We start from the raw sequence: 21452 nt of genomic DNA, 5'->3' as shown, positions 1-21452 counted from the left end.
GGCTATTGTAGCATCCTACAGGTGTGTTAGGCTGTGGAGAGCTATTATTCCTGCTGGTGGCCTTGGAGGGTGAGCTTTGGAGTGATTTTCAAAGTGTTTCTGTGTACTGTATGGTGGCTGGCCAGATCTCTTTCCACAATGTTTAGTCTTCAGTGTATCTTTCTGAGCCCAAGGTCAAGCACCAGTTCCACTATGCCTTTGTTTTGTGACTTTGGCTGATTAAGATGTCGCTCTTCCTATCTATAAGAGGACAAACACATACCTCTAGGACTGGTGTAAATGGTGCATCTCATGAAAGAACACATCTCCTCCCCAATTCCACCCTCTCTTGCCCACTCCTTCCCATTTATAGTACAGAGAATCATTTACAGATAATTCATTAGAGAGTACATGTTTAATTTTTAAAAATCTAATAACATCAGCATTTTGATTAATAGTTTAACATCAATTAATGAAGTTTTAGTATGTATAAAGTATGTGGTATCAATACCTCTATATTCCCATAATGAAACAGAACAAAATGCTTCTCACCTGTGCTCATCACAACTTGTATGCTTGGTGCGCTTTTCACTGCGGGTGGCATCATGGAGCTACAGCCTTCATAGCTCAATGCCTTTTGGAGGATATTGTGACTAAGAGTCAATGCCTGGAATTAGGTGGACAGGAGTCAAAATCCCATTTGCAATACATATTATCTGTGGATCTTCAGTTAAGTTACTTGACCTCTCTTTCCCACAGTCAATGTTCTTAGTTATGTACAACAGAACTGTCTCCCAGTAGCACAGGGTATTAGGAAGGTCCAGAATCTCTGGAGGGCTAAGGAATTAGGAAACAGCTAGAAATTATATCCAAATTATTCCACTGGTCCTGTAGAGAGCCTACTGCCTAGATCTCTGGACAAAGTAACTGAAGCCTGCACCATGGACGTGCAGTCCAAGATACAATCCATAGAATCCCCATCAATGCTACCTCTGAAAATTTGAAAATTTGATGCTTACCACTTTCAGTTTCCAAATCTGTAAAATGGGTATGGTAACAGTACCTATCTTATGGGGTTATTTAGAGGACTTAATAACATGATATGTAGAGAGGCCAGTATAGTGGTTGACATATAGTACATGCTCAATTAATGTTTCCTCTTCATTTCCTCCTTTTCCTCCTTCCTTTGCATCTTCCTTTACTTCTCCTCCCTTTCCTTTTCTTCCTCCCCATTTTTTTCTTTCCCTCCCTTTCCCTTCTTTCCTCCTCTTTCCCTCCTCCTCCTAAGTAATAAGAAGCAGCATATGAACAGTTTTGCCCATGGAAACTGCCCATGGAAACAATTTTCTCTGTTTCTGGGGCCAGGAGGAGTTATGGAGTACAGAGCCAAAAAAGTCACTATTTGGTTCGATAGCACCATAAATTAATAAACCCTAAATACATCTCTTTTCCTTTTCTTTTTCCTCCCCTAGCATTTCCCCAGTGGCAACAAATCTGAACTGTGCTGTCTTCATATCAGATCCAGGAGAAATGGAAGGGGATTGCGCTAGAGAATGTAAACTCCAGGAGCTCAGGGGTTTGTTCTTTAAATCTATATAATACACATACCATAAATTCACATACCATACATTTATACGTATACATACATCACATACGTCTATATAATTCACATACCATGACATTCATCCTTTGTAAGAATACAATTCAATGGTTTTTAGTACACTCACAGTTTTGCAACCACCACATAATCCAAGTTTAGAACATTTTTATCAACCCAAAAAGAAACCTCATACCCACTGGTAGTCACTCCTCATTGCCCCCATATACAGACCTAGGCAACCAGTAATCTGCTTTCTGTCTCTATGGATTTGCCTATTCTGGACATGTCATATAAATGAAATTATACAATACATGGTCTTTTGTGACCAGCTTCCTTCACCTAGCATAATGTTGTCAGGGTTCATTCATGTTCTAACAAGTGTTAGTACTTCATTCTTTTTTATGGCTGAGTAATATTCTACTGTGTGGATAAACCACAATTTGTTTATCTATCCATCCATTGATGGACATTTGGGTTGCTTCCATGTTTTGGTTATGATAATGTTGCTATGAACATTCGTGTACATTTTGTGTAGATGTATGTTTTCATCTCTCTTGGGTAAATGCATACAACTGGAATTTCTAGTTGTATATTAACTCTGTTTAACATTTTGAAGAAGTACCAGACTGTTTTCCAAAGTGGCTGAGGGCACAATTTTCATCTGGTTTATTCACTGCTGATACATGCTAGCATATGGTGAACTCAACATAAATGTTAATTAAACAAATTGAATAAATGAATATAGCTTTTTGGTGAATACATAATTTTTTCTTATATATGTAAACATTCATAAAAATATTTTTTGTTTAAATATTACATATGGCATACAGTTCTCTCCCTCTTTCTTTCTTTTATTGGTAATTAATGCTTATTAAAAATGAGATTTTGAAATTCTACTCCGGCTTATGTAATTCTGAGAAAAAAGTCTTTTTTGTGGTGTCTTGTGTGCCACACTCTCACTTTGAAATGAAAAACAATTAACTGAATGTGAAAAGTAAATGAGCTAACACTACATAGGATAATACATGTACATATTAAAATGCTAAAAAAAACAAAACAGAAAGCAGTTGTTTTATTCTTACCTTCTGGGATGTTTATAGCTTGGTATCTGGAAAACTATGCTTTAGGACTGTATGTAAAGCATGAGAAAAAAATTGATGAAGGAGGACCTGAGTGAAGTTCTAGTTCTTGTTCTCACTGTTCCCTCACTCCTGCCACAGCACTGCTGCCCATGAGCTTGTATCATGGCGTGCATAACAATCAATTATCCTTCATTAATAAGAATTCGTTCTACAGTATAGACTATAGACCTGTACAAGGCAGACTCCTTGTCTTGAAAGTCTTTTGTAGTCCTGGAATCTAGTCCACAGCTGGATGCAGGCTCAATGCAGTTTTTGGAATGTGTATATGAATGAATAAGTGAACTTCTGTGACATTGCTTTGGTTCTTATAGGCCATTTTCATTTTTGTGGATGGTTTTAAGAACAAAATTCTAAACTATGCATGTATGTATATATGTATATATGTATATGTGTATATATATATATATATATATATATATATATATATACACACACAAATATATATGCACATACATATGTGGATATATATATGTTGTATGTATATATATATATGATTGGAAGGATCAATATAAGTACAAATTTGTAAATTTTGTACATTTGTGATTTTATATATTTTCAAGCTATATTGCAAAAGACATGTGTTACACTTTTGATCAGCAAAAACAATGTACTAAATGCAATATTTTGAAAAGATTTTTATTAAAAATATAGTTAGCGTACAATATTGTATTCATTTCAGGTGTACACAATAATTATTCAACATTTATTTACCTAAAGAAGTGATCACCTTGATAAATCCAGCAACCATCTGACACCATACCATGCTATTACAATATTATTGACTATATTTTCTATGCTGTACATTATATCCTCATGACTTATTTGTTTTATACCTAGAAATTTGGACCTCTTATTCCCCTTCACCTTCCCCACCTTTTTAAAATTTTCAATTATAGTTGATATTTCATATCATTTTGTATTAATTTCGGATATACGGCATAATGGTTGGACATTTACATAACTTAGAAGTGATCCCCTGACTACTTTAGTACCCACCTGGCACTATACAGAGTTATTACCCCATTATTAACTATATTCTTTATGCTTTACTTTACATCCACAAGACAATTTTGTAACTACTAATTTGTACTTCTTAATCGCTTCACCTTTTTTTAACCCCCCTCCCATCTACCACCCTGATAAATCTAGTACCCATCTGACACCATACATAGTTATTAAAATGTTATTGACTATATTCCTCATGCTATACCCTACATCCCCATGACTACCTTATAACAACCAATTTGTACTTGTTAATCTCTTCCCCTTTTCAACCACCACCCCAATCCCCATCCATCTGGCAACCATCAAAATGTTCTGTGTATCTATGAGTCTGTTTCTATTTTGTTTGTTTATTTTGTTCTTTAGATTCCACATATAAGTGAAATCACATTGCATATGTCTTTCTCTCTCTGATATACCCCACTCAGCATAACACCCTCCAGGTCCATTTATGCTGCCACAGATGGCAAGAACCCATTCCCTTCCATGGCCGAGCAATATTTCATTGTATATATGTACCACCTACTCTTTATCCATTCTTCCATCAACGGACACACAGGCTACCTCAATATCTTGGCCATTGTAAACAAAGCTGCAATGAACGTATGGATGCACATGTCTCCTCAAAGTAGCATTTTGGGTTTCTTTGGATAAATACCAGGAAGTAGAATTACTTGGTCCTTCTTCGTCTCTTGTTGTAGCCTTTGTTTTAAAGTCTATTTTGTCTGGTATGAGTAGTGCTGCCCCAGCTTTTGTTTGTTTCAATTTTCATGAAATAACTTTTTCCATTCCTTTACTTTCTGTGTGTGTGTGTGTGTGTGTGTGTGTGTGTGTGTGTGTGTGTGTGTGTTTTGGTCTAAAGTGAGTCTCTTATAAGCAGCATATACTATAAAGGTTTTGTTTTCTTATCCATTCATCCACCCTGTGTTTTTGATTGGAGCATTTAATCCACTGACATGGAAAGCAATTGTTGATAGACATGTAGTGGTGATGAACTCCTTTAGCTTATTCTCATCTGGGAAGCTCTTTATCTGTCCTTCAGTTTTAAATGATAGACTTTCTCTGTAGAGTAACCTTGGTTGTAGGTCCTTGCTTTTCATCACTTTGAATATTTCGTGTAAATCCTTTCTGTTGAGAAATCAGCTGATAGCCCTAAGGGAGCTCCCTTGTAGATAACTAACCACTTTTCTTTGCTGCTTTTAGGTTTCTCTCTGTCTTTAACCTTTGTTATTTTAATTGTAATGCATCTTGGTGTGGGCCTGTTTGGGTTCATTTCTGGGGGGTCTCTCTGCACTTCCTGGGCTTGTATGTCTATTTACTTTGCCAGGTTAGGAAAGTTTTCAGTCTTTATTTCTTCATATAGATTCTCAATCCTTTGCTTTCTTTCTTCTCCTTCTGGTACCCCTATGGTGCGAATGTTGTTATGCTTGATGTTGTCCCAGAGATCTCTTAAACTCTCCTTTTTTTTTTTTTGGATTCTTTTTTTTCTTTTTGCTGTTTTGATTGGGTGTTTTCTGCTACCTTGTCTTCCAAATTGCTAATTCAATCCTCTGCTTCATCTAATCTGCTGGTAATTTCTTCTAGTGTATAGTTCATTTCAGTTTTTGTATTCTTCACTTGTAACTGGTTTCTTTTTATGGTTTCTATGTCTGTTTTTATGCTTACTATCTCTCTGTGAAAGTTTTCACTAAGTTTCTTGAGCATCCTTATAGCCATTGTTTTGAACTCTGTGTCTGGTAGGTTGTTTGTCTCCATTTCGTTTAGTTCTTTTTCTGGAGTTTTCTCCTGTTCTTTCGTTTGGGATATATTTCTTTGTTTCCTCATTTTGGCTGCCTCTCTGTGTTTGCTTCTATGTATTAGGTAAGGCTGCTATGTCTCTCAGTCTTGCTGGGTGGCTTAATGTAGTAGGTGTCCTGTGGGACCCAGTGGCACAGTCTCCCTAAGTCGGATGCTCCAAGAGTGTCACTTGTGTGGGTTGTATGTGCCCTCCTGTTATAGTTGAGCCTTGATTGCTGTTAGCGTGTCAGTAGGTAGTATTGACCCTCAAACTGACTGGCTGTAGGGTTTGGCCACATCCACAGTTTATGGAGCAGAATTCGCCACAGCAGGCTCTGGGGCCTGTTGAGACCATACTTTGTGTGTGCTACTTGTGGAGCTAATTAGGCAGTGCTCTGCTGTGTCTGTAGCCAACCTCCAAGTATTGGTTCTGGGGCCTCTTGGGAGGGGCTCCAGTGCAAGCCCAGGTCAGCCACTGCCTGTGACTGGCAGGGAAGTACAAAGCAAGCCATACTTGGTCACTGCCTATGCTGTACCTGGAGATGCACTGGAGAGGCCATGCTACAGACTGAAAATGGCTGGTTTGGGGGTAGCTCCACAAAAAACCAGGGCACTCCAAGGCCTGCTGCCATCTGGTGTCTCCCGTAAAGTTCAGCTGCTGATAAAGCCTCCTGCAGTATGCAGGTTGGATGAGGCAGGGTCTCGATGAGTCAGCAGGGTTGAGCAGAGAAGCTCACCAGACCAATCAGATTCAGATTTGGCCTGTGGGGGAGGGCTCAACACAGGAAAGATGGCGCCCATTTGCCAGCTGCACAGGAGAAAGACCCCACACAGGGAAAATGTGGACTGTCCCTGCAGTCCTTGTCCTGAAGTTCAATTCAGTCTCTCCTCATATGTCTCTGACACCTGCAGATTCACTGTCCCTCTGCTGGAGCCCAGGGTGAGTACCTGCACGGGCCCTTTAATAGGATGTCTGGGTTTCCTGCAGCCTTCCTCCCACCCGGATCGTCGGGATCCCTATTGTTTTTCACAGTGAGAAGTTATGGGTGCTCCTCTTCCCAGCACAGTACTGCAGGCTGGGGAACCTGGTGTGGGGCCCTGGAATCCCTTGCTCCTTTGTGGGGAACCTCTGTGGCCAAGATATCTCTCCAGATTTTCAATCAGCACATGTAAATGTGGGACCAGCCCATTTCACGTCTCTGCCCCTTTTACCAGTTTTGACCTGGCTTTTTCTTTATATCCTTAATTATAAAACTTCTGTTCATCTAGACTTCTGATGGTTCTCCAGGTTGATTGTTCAATAATACAGTTGTAATTCTGATGTGTTTACGGGATGAGGCAAGCACTGCATTTGTCTACTCCACCACCTTGGATCTCCAGACTAAATGCAATTTTTGAAAAGAAAGGTGAATAACTCCTAGATTCTTGATGATGTTATTCATAACTAATGTAACTTGGAGAGCTGAGCTGCTTTTCTTTCTGCATGAATTTTAATTATTATAGCTTTAAAATATACATTTTTTTAAATAATTTAGAATTACTGTATTTCCTTACAAGAGGAACACTTTAACAATTTTACAGGTGCTAGGTAACTTTTGTTCAAATTGGGCAAACCTCAATTCTAGCATTATGGGAGTTTTATTTGGAGGTGAACTTCTAACTATCAATACAAATGTCAGGATACTACATAAAACATCCACAGGAAAATTTTCACCTTTTTTTTTTTAATTGTTCACAAACATTTCCTGCATTATCCAACATAAAACAAAGATATGGTTCATCTTTTTCTTTCAATTTGTATACAGTGGGAAAATAAGAAAAAATATATATATATACATATACATATTTTTTTTTACAAAGTTTATCTAATAGGCAGTAGGCAGGATCATAGTTTAAGTCTATAGGTGAGAAGTTATCTAATAAAAACAATCAGAATTTATTTAGCATCAGTTGCTTCCATAATCAAGTATTATTCTGTTAATAAAAATTGTTGCCATTAGGCTTCTGGCATATACCATTACATAATTTGTAGTACTGCTGCCTACCTTGGTTCTTATCACAATTATTAACATAGAAAATTGTTGCAAAGTAGGAGCAAGCATTTGCAAAAAAAATCCCCAGCTTATTATACATGCAAATGTATATGATGAAATTTTTTTCACAAGCAATGATCTTTCAAACCATTAAGAAATCACCAGAACTGAATTTGGCAAGATATTTTGCCTCTGTCGAAGAGCTGCATTTATTTATTCCAAGAGAGAAGCTGGAAATATCAAATTCAATGTTTAGTTTGGAGGTGGGTTGGGGAATTCGGCCATTTGAGAACTGAACGTCTTTAAGAATATGACCACAAAAAATAGGTTCAGTAAATTTATTTTATAAATCATAAAACATTTCATACAAAAGAGCATTGTATTCTGCACACTGCTCCGAATAGTTGCCAGGGACATAAGGACTATTGTTACTTTTCCTCCATTTCCCTATCCCCAAATGTTATAGTGACCACAAAGCGAAGTGTTCACAATAATTACACAGAGGAATTTTCCTTTTTAATCAACAATGAGCAAAAATAAAATTCACTCACTCTGCTGCTGTTTCAAAATTTCAGTGTTAGTTTTTGCACACCCCCCACTCTCTTCCCCAGCCTGTTTGTAAGGAACTGAAAGATTACATCTGGTGAACAGCAAAGGTTTCACTACACCTCAAATGCAGAACACATAGGAAGCAGAGGAATGTTGGCTTTTTAAATAGAAGCAGATAAAAAAAAAAAAAAAAAAAAAAAAAAAAAAAAAGATGCATGACTCCTTCAGTTCTTCACTAGAGGTAGAAAAACTTTCCAGAATACTGCTTCACACTATAAAAAAGAAAAAAAAAATATCTTGCATTAAAATCCTTCAATATCTGCATACTGCTTCACACTGTTCTGCAACAAACACTGTACATTCTGTGTCTGGTCCTGTGGTCCTGTAAGGGTAATGATCTGATCTTCGGATCCTTCTAAGGGTTCATCAGTTTTGATCGAAGCTCCTCCTGACTCATGATGAATTTGTTTAATCCACTGACCACATTTGCCAATAATAGATCCATCCTAATCTTTGGGAATAGCTTCTTGTGTAGCAATAATAGGTCCTCCAATCTGGGATTGTGAGGCTGTGCATGCCCTTTGATGGGAGACTCTGATACAAGATCAAGGATGACCTTCATGCATTCTACAATCCAATGAGGTTTTCCTCCAGTAAGAACCACTCTGTCAGTGGAATGAGGAAAAGCTTGATTGTTGTCTGAGTGTTCTCTCAAAGTTCTTTGATTATAGCACCTTTGACCCCAATAATTCCTCCTGCCAGACTCTGTTGAATCAACAGTCTCAGCTGGCATTCAAAGTCGACACTTCCTTTATATAGTGTTGGTAATTTAAGCCTTCCACAGCATCACATTTGAGTGGCAGCTGGCTGGTAGCAGCGGGTGATGGCAACTGCAGGCCCTCTTCCAAGGTAGGGATGATTTTCTCCAGAATTTCTCCAATTGTTTCCATATCAGCACTGATACTCAATAGGCACTTGGTCCACTGCTGTCTGGGACTGAAACACTGGCATTGTAGTCTGTATGCAAAGCCATGATATCCTTGCCTCCTTTTCCAGTCACTGCCCCAGCATTCTTGCTCTGAAGCCGAATTTGTAATTCAACCATCTCATCAGTGTTTCTAGATCTTTTAAAAGCTTGTTCCTCTTCCATGTCTTCTGCAGGATGTTTACCAAAGTCATCATTGGTTTTGGTGTTGTGGAACATACCCTCTGGCTGCTCGATTTCAATTTTCTTGGATTAAATAAACACACAAATCTAGGCCGCAAACAAGGAGGATGCAGGCAAGATGTCATTAAGGTTGATGCCGCAAAGAAACAGAGGGCAATGGCATTTGCTGACAGCTTGGGAATATGTTTTAATTTCCAGTTTCTTTTGATTTTTGTCTTTTTTCTTCTGACATCAATAATAATATTTTCATTCAAATTCTAGAAATTTATCGTAAGAAAATCATAAGGGAGAAAATATTAGAAATCAGAATAATGATCAAATAACTGTTGAATGACAATACTATGGAGGATTGTGTATTATTAGAAATACTATTATGAAGGATATTTAAAGACAGGTAAAATATCTATCATATAATGTAAAATTAAAATCTTGGGCTATAAATTCTGGGAAAATCATACATACATATAATTATTACTATTAATGACATTTATTTCTGAGTGATGAAGTTATGAGTAATTTTATTTTTTGTACTCTCTTAATTTTCAAAATTACACATGAGCAGAATATTGCTAATGTAACTTGAAAATTTATTGGTAGAGCTGTTACTTTGCAAAAGGGTTATTTTTGTAAAATATAAATTTGAAACTTTGTTTTGACTACTAATTAATTAGCAAAGTATGCAGAATTCTAAAACGTATTGGGCTGAAAAAAAATTAGTTTCGGAAAACAAAACGTATAACCAAAATATCCTTCAGCAAGTGACTAGATGAATAAACTCTGGTACATTTAGACATAGAATATTATTCAGTGATAAAATGAGCCATCAAGCCATGAAAAGACATGAAGGAAATGTAAATGCATATTACTAAGTGAAAGAAGCCACTCTGAAAAGTGTACATACTATACAAAGTCAGGCAATTAAGTTAGTGAACTCATCCTAGAACAAATGCTACATATCTCAATGCTGAATATCACTACGGTCGCTTTCAAAGTACTCCCCTTGGGAAGCAATGCACCGATATTAGCGCCTACTCCACCTTTTAAAGCAATTCTGGAACTCTTTTTCTAGAATGGCCATCAGAGCTGCTGTTGTATTACCCTTGATCTCCTAAAGGTCATCCAAATGTCTTCCTTTCAATATTTCCTTTATCTTCGGATAAAGAAAAGTCATTGGAGCCAGATTAGGTGAGTAGGGAGGGTGTTCCAATACAGTTATTTGTTGACTGCCAGAAAACTCCCTCACAGACAGTGCCATGTGAGCTGGTGTATTGTTAGAGCTATGAATTGTTGGCAAAAAGTTCAGGTCTTCTAAAATTTTCACGCAGCGTTTTCAGCATTTCCAAATAGTAAACTTGGTTAAATGTTTGTCCAGTTGGTACAATTTCATAATGAATAATCCCTCTGCTATCAAAAAAATGTTAGTAACATCATTGCAAAAAGTTCACAAACTTAATTGTCAGACCTTGTATAATTCTAACTATATGACATTCGGTAAAACCAAAACTGGGTACGGAGCGAAAAGCTCAGTGGTTGCCAGAAGTTAGGGTGAAAGGAGTGATGAATAGGGGGCCCACATAAGATATTTGGGGCGGTGAAACTATTCTGTATGAAACTATGATGGTGGGATATGTCATTACACATGTGTCAAACACCATAGATGTACAAAGCCAAGGGTGACCCTGAGGGAAAGTATGGACTTTGGGTGATGATGTGTCAATGCACATTCATTAATTGTAACACATGCCCCTCCACTATGATGGAGAAGCTGATAGTGAGGGAGGTGGTGCATGTGTGTGGGAAAGAGGTGTGAGAACTCAACTTTCTGTTCAGTTTTGCTATGAGCCTAAAACTGCTCTAAAACTTAAGTTTACAAACAAAATAAAATCAGTGAATGATATTCAGTAACCTTACTTTCAATGAATTCCACTTGTGGCTTTCGTTTGAGTTTTTTGTTTTGTGTTTAGCTACTCTGATAAGTTTGGGAACACATTGCACAGTTGTCTCCTAGAGACTCAAGTATGTGTTCCTCCCCCCAGCTGAGATATTTGACCTTTAGCCTCTTTGTGTTGGAGTATAGGAATGGATAGCATAAGTCTCCTAGGGAATCAAGTAAACATCTTACAAGAAAAGCTGGTTAGAAAATTTTGGCATGAATTGTGGGGATGTTCTGGGTGATTTGAAATGTATATATGAAATAAACAATATATAAACTTTGCCAAACTTGCTATGAGCGGGTTAAATTTGATGTCAATGAGGGTGCTTTTCTGTGGTTTTTGAAATTCAGCATCCTTCTTCTGGGGACAATAACCTGATTTTCCTTTGGAAAACTTCCCCCTTTGCACCCTCAACCCCTGTGGGCTCCAGCCCCTGGTTTAGGCAGCAGGAGACTGAGACCTAATCTAATCAGAGCAAGCCAGCCCTGAGCCACAGTGATTGGCACAGAGCTAATGGCAAGGATTTCCCTAAGTGACTGAAATTTGGTGGAGTGAGTGTGTTTGCTCAGCCAAGAGCCAGGGTAATTTAGAAGAGCAGGTATTCTGGATCCCATTGCTTGGGTTTGAATCCCAGTTCCTCAGTTCTACCACCTACGACATGTTTCCCTGAAAATAAGACCTAGCCGGACCATCAACTTTAATGCGTCTTTTGGAGCAAAAATGAATATAAGACCCGGTCTTATTTTAACATAAGACCGGATCTGTATAATATAATGTAATATAATATAATATAATATAATATAATATAATATAATATAATATAATATAATATAATATAATGCCAGGTCTTATATTCATTTTTGCTCCAAAAGATGCGTTAGAGCTGATGGTCCCGCTAATCTTATTCTTGGGGAAACACTGTAGCTAGATGACCTTGAGTAAGTCACTCATCTTCTCTGGATCTCAATGTCGCCTATAAAATAGGGCCAAGAATAGGGTACTTATGGGGATTTCAGGAGTTAATATTTGTAAAGCCTGGCACCATGTTTATCTCATCCACATTTTCACTTGGGTATGTAATGAGCATCGCAAATTTAACCTGCCCCAGAGGACTTCTCCTTTCATAGTCTCCCTCCACTCAGTTAATGACACTCCATCCTTCCTGTTCCTCAGGCCAAAATCCTTGGGCAGTCTGTGACCTCTCTCTGTCTCTTTATCGCATAAACAAATTCTGTCAGTTCCGCCTTCAAAATGTCACGGGGATCACTTCATAAATTATATCAATGTCTAACCACTACACCATACACCTGAAACTAATATAAAATAACATCAAATAACAGCTATAATTTTTAAAAAAGGGTCAGAGGGATATAAAAATGTATCCAGAATTCAACCAACATCTGCTGATGCCAAGTAGGTTCTTGGTACCATCATCCTTTGTCTGGATTGTGGCACCGTAGCCTCCTATATGGTTTCCCTGCCCCTGCCCTCCACTCACTGCAGTTTATTCTCAACAAGCAGCCAGAGTGAACCTGATAAAACAAAGTGGAGAAATGTCACTCTTTTGCACCAAGTGCTCGTCTATCCCCTGCCCCCAACACATGCAGTTACACCTCTGGCCTCTTCTCCTACTTCCTCCTCATCGCTCCTGTGCACCAGGCACTTCTTACCCGGCCTCCGCTCTTCTTCCACACACCAGATGCTCAGCACTTACTGTTTTCTTCCCTCTGCTGAAACCCTTTTTCTGCAGATGTCACGTGGCTACCTCACCTTCTCCAGATCCTTACTCAAATGCCACCTTGTCAGTGAGACCTCATCCCAATGTTGCCATCTTCTTCCCAGTCTTTATCTCCTTTCCTGCTTATTTTGTTTCTTAGATTTCATCGTCACCTCATATATGTTGTGCTTTACTTTTTTATCTTGTCTGTTATATGTCTGCCTGCCATTAGAATATATGCTCTATAAGTACTGAATTTCTTTTTATCAGCTGTGTATCCAGTACCTAAAAGAGTTCATGAAGCATAGTAGGTGCTCAGTAACTATTTCATGCCTGAATGGATGATTAAATAAATGAAAGAAAAAGACTTGCGGTAAAGTATGATATGCGTCAATAGTTTGCCTAGAAGGTACCAGGGACTTGCTAGTCATTAGGATCACACATGAGAAAAAGACTGTTTCACTGTCCTTTTACAGCCTAGTGTGGGGTTCAGGGGCATGAAGAAACTGTTCCCCATAATATCAGGAAGCATAGGGTGCATATCAGAGCCCATGATAGGAGCTTGCAATCCAGACGTGAAGCCTTATAAAAGTTCAGGAAGAGCAAGTAGTAGCTAGGTGAAGGGGGTTAAGGGTGGGGAATGCTGCGAAGTCCCCAGATCTGTTAGGCTGAGGTTAGCCATAAATGAAGAAGTGGTTGAGAAGTTCTCATGCACTTGGGTCTCTACCCAGACTGAATTAACAAGCAAGCAATGTACAACAAGGAACAACAGGCAGCTTCTTTGAATTAAACACACTTCGAGGCATTCTGCCAGGTCCTATTCATTCTTGTTTCAGTGAAAATACAGAGCAAAGAATGAATACACGACTTGGCCCTGCTCGGTTTCAGGATGTATGAGGAGAAATCCTTTCCTTCCCACAAGACGGCTAGAGACACCAGATCGCTGGCTGTGATGTGTTTGACATCAGTGAGTGTGTTTTCCTGCTGTTTTTGATATTCAACATCTATTCACCCTTCTTCTGGTGACAGTAGTCTTATGTGAGGAGATATAAACATATTGGGAAACAAGACATGTTCCTACGCAAACAGGTCCGCCCCCACCTTCCCAGTGATGCTCAGAGCCTCACGGCTGCCCTTGGCTCATATGAGCCCAAGAACATGTTTCCAGAAGGTGCCACTTTGGACAATAAATCCTCTGCAAGGACAGTTTGAGTGCCAACTCTGGGCCAGCACATATGGGTGTCCTAAGGGTTTTGGAAGGTGGGGACATTTTGCTCTCTTGCTCTATATCCAATTTTTAAAATGTGACTGTATTACTTGAATGATTTAAAAATGACTAATGAAGTTGACGAAGAAAAGAAGAGAGCTTGAAATTCGCATTTTGGACCTGTATTTCTACTAACTGGCTGTGTGGCTGGGAGGAAGTCATGGAAGTCACTACTCTAGTGCGCCATCCATCCTAAAATCTCCCTACAGTTCTGTTTAAATGTCTTTCCCCCCTTTTCCCAAGCTTTGTGTTTCCATCAGCAGCCATATCTAGTGTCACCTCCTGAAATCCACTCTGACGTACTGCGATCTCTCCTGTCCATATGCAGCCACCCCAATATTAGTGCTTGTTTCTTGAATACCAGCTAGGGGTCAGAACTCAACTAAGTTCTTTATATACGTTACTTGATTCAATCCTCAAAATAACTCAGCGATGCCCACAGATATTTTTAAGCCTACTCTACAGAAAAGGAACTTTCAATCAGAGTTTTATTCCTTGCCCAAGTGGCAGAGCCCTCTCACGTCTACTTCACGAGAAAGCCCACATTCTTAACTGCTCTACACAGGGCTTTCTCGAGGCCAGTTTAATTTTGTGTCCTCAGCAGCTACCATGGTACCTGGCATGTGGTGCGTCCTTAATATGTGTTAAATGAATGAATGCCCAAATATGCCATTTTTTTGAGGTTCAGTGCGTCGTAACTATGTGCAAAGATGTCTTCAATAACAGTATTACCATTTGTTGAGTACCTATCCTATCCTAGGTGGGTATATTATCCCAAAATTAATCTCCACTTTAACCTGTTGAGGAAACATTATACCGTATCTATTTGACAGACCAGAAATAAATTAAAAAATGTAACTTTCCCACCAAATCGTGCCACAACCAGAGGGCGTGCAGGAAGGGTGGTTACTTTTCTGTGTACTTGCAATCTTCTTCCCCAAGGGCATACCAGGATGCTTGACATCTGTGGCTCTGAACACCTTGTAGAAAGATAGAACACAAAGTGAAAGGGTTCACTAACCAAGTGACTTTCGCAAAGCAAATGGTCCTTTGAGATTTTATTTTCTCAGGTCTTTGTTATACCAAAGAGGAGGACAGACTAAAAGCTGAAGTGCCCCCAAGTCACTGCCGATTTGTAACCTGAAATTAAGACAGAACAAATCCAAAAGTATAAATATGTGGATGTGTCAATTGGTGCAACCTCTTTGGTTGTCTGTATCTTGCAAAATTTTAAATGTTAAGGTGTATGTACTTGGGCATGTGAAAAAAATATGCTGACACAACAATATTTATTCCACTATTTAACATGGTTCCAAAGGAGTGGAAAACCTAAGTGCTCATCAATTTGGGTCTGGTTAAATCAATCATGGTACATATACAATGGAATACCAGGGTCATCTAAAAGAATTAGATTGAGCAACACGTGCTAATAAAAACTTCTTCAAAGTATATCACTATCTGAAGAAAGCAAAGTACACAACAGAATATGCAATATGCTACAATTTTTATGAGACTATGAAGGCTTATCTCTCTGTTTATATGTACATATATGCTTGACATCTGTGGCTCTGAACACCTTGTAGAAAGATAGAACACAAAGTGAAAGGGTTCATTAATCAAGTGACTTCCGCAGAGCAAAGGTCCTTTGAGATTTTATTTTCTCAGGTCTTTGTTATACCAAAGAGGAGGACAGACTAAACGCTGAAGTGCCCCCAAGTCACTGCCGATTTGTAACCCGAAATTAAGACAAAACAAATCCTGTATATATGTACATATAAACAGGGACATATGCTGCCTGTTTATATGTACATATAAACAGAGAGATATGCTGCCTGTTCATTAATATTTGGTGCAAGGCAGGAGGAAGAATGATGTTCTACATATTCACTTTGTTCTATTTGATTTTTACTCCATGCGTATTTATTATTAGGTTGGTGCAAAGGTAATTGAGGGTTTTGCAGTTATTTTTAACCTTTTAAACCACAATTACTTTTGCACCAACCTAATATATTTATTATCAAACAACAATTACCGTTTTAAAGGGGTGGTATTTGTGGCAGTTCTTAAATGTTTTGTTAGACCCACTAGAGAACGATTACTATCAGATGGCTCAGTTCAATAAGGAGAGGTGGCAGAGCCGTTACACATTAATCATTTTTTACCTTGCACATTATTCAACAAAAAATAAAGTTCAGGCCAAGGACGAGAGGGGTAGAAGAGGGCAAGGAACACAGCAAGGTCAGAGATCAGGGAAATGAACCCCAGGGAAAAGCCATTTCTCATCCCATTTTCCTTATTATTTCATTTGTATTGTCCTGAGAGATCTACTGGCATCTGTGATATTAAGCTAGAAAGTGTCAAACTTGGAGACGTAACCACTTTGGGAGCTGCATGGGGTCGAGAAAAGCTTCCAGAGGAAGTCGCAGTGAAAGTGACCTAGCAGTCAATGAGTAGGGGATGTAATAGATGAGTAGGAGTTGGTGGACAGCGGGGAGGCAGGATGGCCTGGTGACAGGGAAGAGGTTGGTCTGGTTGGGGTCAAGAGAAGCCCCACAGGACTGAGTGCCTTGGGGGCTGGGGAGAGAGGCGCCTGTGGAGGCTGGAGGAGGAGTTAGGGGGCTTGTATGCTCGCTTGCTGTGTCTACAACTAGTGGAGGTGTGAGGAGTCAGAGTGAAGTTTCAAAGGTTACATATCTACAAAGTGTGGCTTAAAAGAAAGCCACCAGCCTGGCTGTGGTGGAGAAAATGGATGGCAGAGGTTGGGGAGACAGGATTTGGGGAGAATGGATGGGAAGCTCTTCCGAGGTGAGAAAGAGGGTGGGCTTTCTCTTGAACTAGCTGGTGGCAGAGGAGATGCATGAAGTGGAGATTTGATAAATGATTTTCAGGCAGAAGGAACCAACTTGTGGGTGGATGTGTGGGATGAGGGAGAAGGAAGCGTCAAAGACTTGGAAGTTTTTAGCTTGGGCATCTGGAGGATGGGAATTTTTTATTACAATTTGAAAGTCCAGAGAAAGATCTCCTTTGAAGGAGAAAGATGAACATTTCAGTTTTGGATGGAGTAATTTACAAGTAGAGATAACCCTTCCTCTATCAACTTTTTGTCCCCTTCATGACCTCCCAGCCATGGAGTCCCTTTGAGACTTAGGTGCTCTGTTCCATTACTAAAATCCCATCTTTACTTACACTTTCAATCTCCTTGCCTTTCTCTTCCCTGATGTTATAGGCTGCATGGTGTCCCCACCCCCAAGTTCATATGCTGAAGTCCTAACCCCTAGGACCACAGATTGTGACTGTATTTGGAGATGGGAACTTTAAAGAGGTAATCAAGTTACAACGAGGTCATTATGGTGGGCCCTAATCCAATATAACTGGTATCATTATAAAAGGAGAAAATGTCAACACAGATGTGTGGACACACAAGGGAATGTCCACATAAGGACACAGCAAGAAGGCAGCTATCTATTAACAGAGGAGAGAGGGGCCTGCCGGGAAATCAACCCGCTGACATCTGGATCTCAGACTTCTAGTCTCCAGGACTGTGAGAATATCGTTTCTGTTGCTTTATCATGGCAGCCCTGGCAAACCGACACACAGGCAAACCCCAACCCCATCAAATCCAACTCTGCCTACTTCTGCTGTTTGCTCTAAGCAGAAGCAGGTGGCTGGATAAAATGTACCCTCACTGACTGGCCCTTTTTTCACCTTCCTGACCACTTGATGACACCCTGGGAACCTCTCTCATTTCCCACTCCTTCCACTCTCCCGGGGTCCTGCAGCTCGCCCAGCACCCCACCCACTCTCAGTAGGTGACCTTCTCATTCATTGAGAAGCAATCAAAAAAGAATGCCCACATGTCACCAGCAGCATGTATACTAACCTTGGTAGCCCTAAAGCCATGTGCACCACCTTTCCCTAGGTCAGGAGGCAGAGCTCCTACCCACACCCCATGACTGGGATTCCCAGTGCTAAGGGAACTTGAGAGAGGCGAGGCAAGGGATGTCTGGGAAAAGCCACTCCCTTATGTATTGAACCACCACTTGGAGTGCTTACTGCATGGCAGACGCTTTTCTAAGCACAACCCATGGATTATAGAATTGCTTCCTCTCCACATGCTCACAGAGCAGGTAGGAATAGCTGACATTTATTGAGTGCTTACCATGTTTCAGGCTTTTTGCTAAACAGGTCATAAGTGTGAATTCACTTAATCCTCATAACAACCCAGTGAAGTGAGTACTACTATTGTCCCCACTTTACATCTGAAGCACAGAGAGGTCAAGTACCTTACCCACATCGCCCAGCCAGTGGGTGGTGGAGCTGGGTTTGAACCCAGACTTAATCATGATGCCACTTGAGAGAAGGGGTAAGGCTTAGGTGGAGCCTTAAAAGGGGGTTGAGCTAGCATTTTTCAATGCTAAGTAGTAAAGGCAGAGCATTTCTTCGCAGGTGAAAGGCATTTCTTGCACAGAGGTTCAAAGACGGGTAGCCAGCCTTTCTATTTTCCAGGCCGCAGTGTGGCTAAGTGCAAAGCTGACAAAGGGAGCAGGCGGAAAGGTTCAAGGATATACTGTGTGTTATTGAGGCGTCTGCAGAGTAAGGTTAAGGTGGTGCTTCCCTGCTGTTGTTGAACTCTTTTAAGTCCTTTAAATCTTTATTGGTCCAGCCAGCCAGGGAACTTTGAAGGAGGGGGTGGGGTGGGGAAGGAAGCCATGAAAAGAAAAGTGAAAGACCGAGGGGGAGGTTGCAGTTTCCTAACCAGTTAGGTCTCCAATCTTCCTGCCCAGCCTCAAACCGTCTCCTCCGACTTCGCAGGACTGATCCTGAAGTGGCCCCCATGCCCAACCACAGATTCAGCCCCGTGTCAGAGGAGGAACCATGCTGCAACCTCTCCAAGAAAGCCAAGATCTTTCTCGCCATTCTCTGTGTCCTCTTCGTGCTGACGACCATCGCGGTGGTGGTGGGTGTCCTGTGGGGTCGCCTGGTGCCCAAGCCCAAGGAGTGGGACGGGAATGGCACCACTCCAAATTTTCCCGAGATTGTCCTGGGGCGATGCTACATCTACACTAAAATCCTGCGGCCTGAGCTGAGGTGAGTTGGCGCCTCTGGCGCGCGGCTGGGGCATCGTGCGGTACTTACTGCGGGCGGCAGGGGGCAAAGCAGGGCACAGCAGGGCACCGCAGGCGGAGGAGCTGTGTGGATTGTCTGAAACAAAGCATCTTCTGTCTGGGTCAAATGAGAGCCCGCTGGACAGTGCTGAGGTCGGAGTCCCCGGCTTAAGATTCCACGCGCCTCTCACAGGAGCCCCTGGAAGTGGCACCGGGCGTGCGGAGCAGAATGCGCTGCTGTCAGGCCCGGCCCCTTCAGCTGAGAACACTTGACAGAGATGTCAGCCCTTCGGGCAACGTGCCCCGACCCGGGCAGCCCAGAGCCGCAGCCCACCTCCAAGCTTACCACCCCCGCTACAAAGCCCGAAAACAACTGCAGGAGCCGGTTGTGGGTTTGGGTTCGGGGGGGCGGGGGGGGGGGTCCGGTATGGCTGTGAGGGCCATAAGGTGGAGGGCGAGGGATGGGGTAGGTGTTGGGGGGCATTTTCTACTTTGCATGGGGTTTCCTTTCGCCGCGTGTAACCCAAAAATGCCCCGATGGTTACGGACAACACCTGCTGAAGTGGCTTGCGAAGCCTGAGGTGGCGGGATGGTGTCAGAAGGGCCAGACCTCTGAAATGAGTTTCATTCATTAATAGCAAACAGCTCTCTGAGTCCTCTTGCGTGTGTGACACGAATGACTAGGGAACTCACTGACAAAACAAAACAATAACAACTTTAAACCTTGAGATACAGCTTATCTGGTAAGGTGCATCAGCTCGATGAATCTGGGCACCCCCTGGAAACACCACCCACATCGGGCTATGGGACCTTTCCAGAAGGTTCCCCGAGCCCCCTCCCAGCTAGTGACTAATCTGTCCCCACAGTGAACCGCTTTCTTCAGTGCTATTCCCAGGGTTTCATTTCACCAGGAGAACGCATTTTGAAGTTGTACACGAAGTGGAACAGGCTGGGAAGTAAAAAGCTGCTTCTCAGGCTGCCTAAAGCGGCAGGGGAGCTGTGATTTCCTGCGTGGGTGGAGGTTGCACAACTCGGCCTCCATGACCCCTGCAGTCCTGGTCACCGAGCTTTTAGTTGCCTCGGAGCTCAAGAGTTGGGGTCTATCTAATCCCCTCACTTTCCCCTTTATTCTCACCCCCCTCCAGTCTAGCAACCCTCAGTTTTTCCTCTATGTCTGAAACTGTTTCTGATTAGTTTGCGGTTATAAAATAAATAAATAAATAAAGTTTGAAAACAACGAAAAAAAGAGTTGGGTTCTAAGGCAGATACCAGAGGTCTACATGGCAAATCGCTCAAGTCCAGAGATTGCCAGGGTCCCTTAAGTTTTGTTTACAAGTAATTAACTTGATAGTTGGCAGGTAAACTAGAAGTGGTAGCGTTCCTTCAGTTGTTGCACTTAGTATCAATTACATCAAGTGATATCCTATCTTAATTGTTAGGGATAAATGTGATCTTTTATTTTCACCTTAATTTAACAGTTTCAAATATTTGCTGTTCAGTCATGTTTGGTATGGTCACACTATGGTTGGATTACCACATCCTATTGGTTAGATAAGCTCATCCATACAGCGAGCAGGATGTACCATAGATACCACGTGCTTTTTAATGGTTGTCAGGATGGCTTCTCAGCGGGAAACACACAGGTTTGTATACGTATGTATATATACATATGTTCAACATATGCATATGTGTGCGTGTACACATTTAAAATATTAGCAGGGGAAAGCTTCTGTTAATATTTTTTAAACATCCAGATTTCTGACATGCACATGCACACAGTTTATATAAATGAGCTAGTAATTAACATGGTACTTAGTATGTGCCAGGCACTTAAAAAAATCAAATCATTTAGTCCCTTGACAACCAGATGAGGCACTTATTATTGCTGTCATATTTTCCATATGAGCAAACTGAAGTCGAGAGTTTGAGTACCTTGCTGAACCAGCCACTACACTGTACTGTCTGTGCATGTTTTAAACGTAGGTAGAGTGAATCTAAAATGTATTGATCATGTCAGGAGACTTTTTGAAAAGAAAGAGGATGCCATTAATAATTATGCTGAGTCAGTAGTTTAAACCAGAACATACGGTCCCTTTGTCCTTGAGTGGTTTAAAGCACAAACTCTGGAACCACACTGCTTGGGTTTAAATCTTGATTCTGTTACAATGAAACTTTGTATA

At 40.9% G+C, this 21452-nt stretch overlaps 1 protein-coding gene and 1 long non-coding RNA gene across 2 annotated transcripts in view; one reads left to right on the top strand and one right to left on the bottom strand.

The window, feature by feature from the left end:
- Positions 1 to 7200: 7200 nt before the first annotated feature.
- LOC141569237 (uncharacterized) lies at positions 7201 to 19654 on the bottom strand. The gene is made up of 3 exons (XR_012492731.2): positions 19304 to 19654; positions 15035 to 15147; positions 7201 to 9506 (listed from the first exon to the last, which is right to left on the bottom strand). It is a non-coding gene; the product is annotated as an uncharacterized LOC141569237 (long non-coding RNA).
- LOC109435264 (ADP-ribosyl cyclase/cyclic ADP-ribose hydrolase 1) overlaps positions 8877 to 21452 on the top strand; it is a 51876-nt gene continuing 39300 nt past the window's right edge. The window contains exons 1-2 of the mRNA XM_074321644.2: positions 8877 to 8990; positions 18980 to 19255. Coding sequence (XP_074177745.2) covers positions 8965 to 8990; positions 18980 to 19255 — 302 coding nt within the window. The 5' untranslated portion in view covers positions 8877 to 8964. The remainder of the gene's footprint in view (positions 8991 to 18979; positions 19256 to 21452) is intronic.

This window comes from Rhinolophus sinicus, chromosome 1 (assembly GCF_057876585.1).
Source record: "Rhinolophus sinicus isolate RSI-liver-muscle chromosome 1, RSI-T2T, whole genome shotgun sequence".
NCBI classification, from domain to species: Eukaryota; Metazoa; Chordata; class Mammalia; order Chiroptera; family Rhinolophidae; genus Rhinolophus; species Rhinolophus sinicus.
Note: the sequence above shows the minus strand (reverse complement) of the source record. Positions and strands in the feature narration are given on the sequence as shown.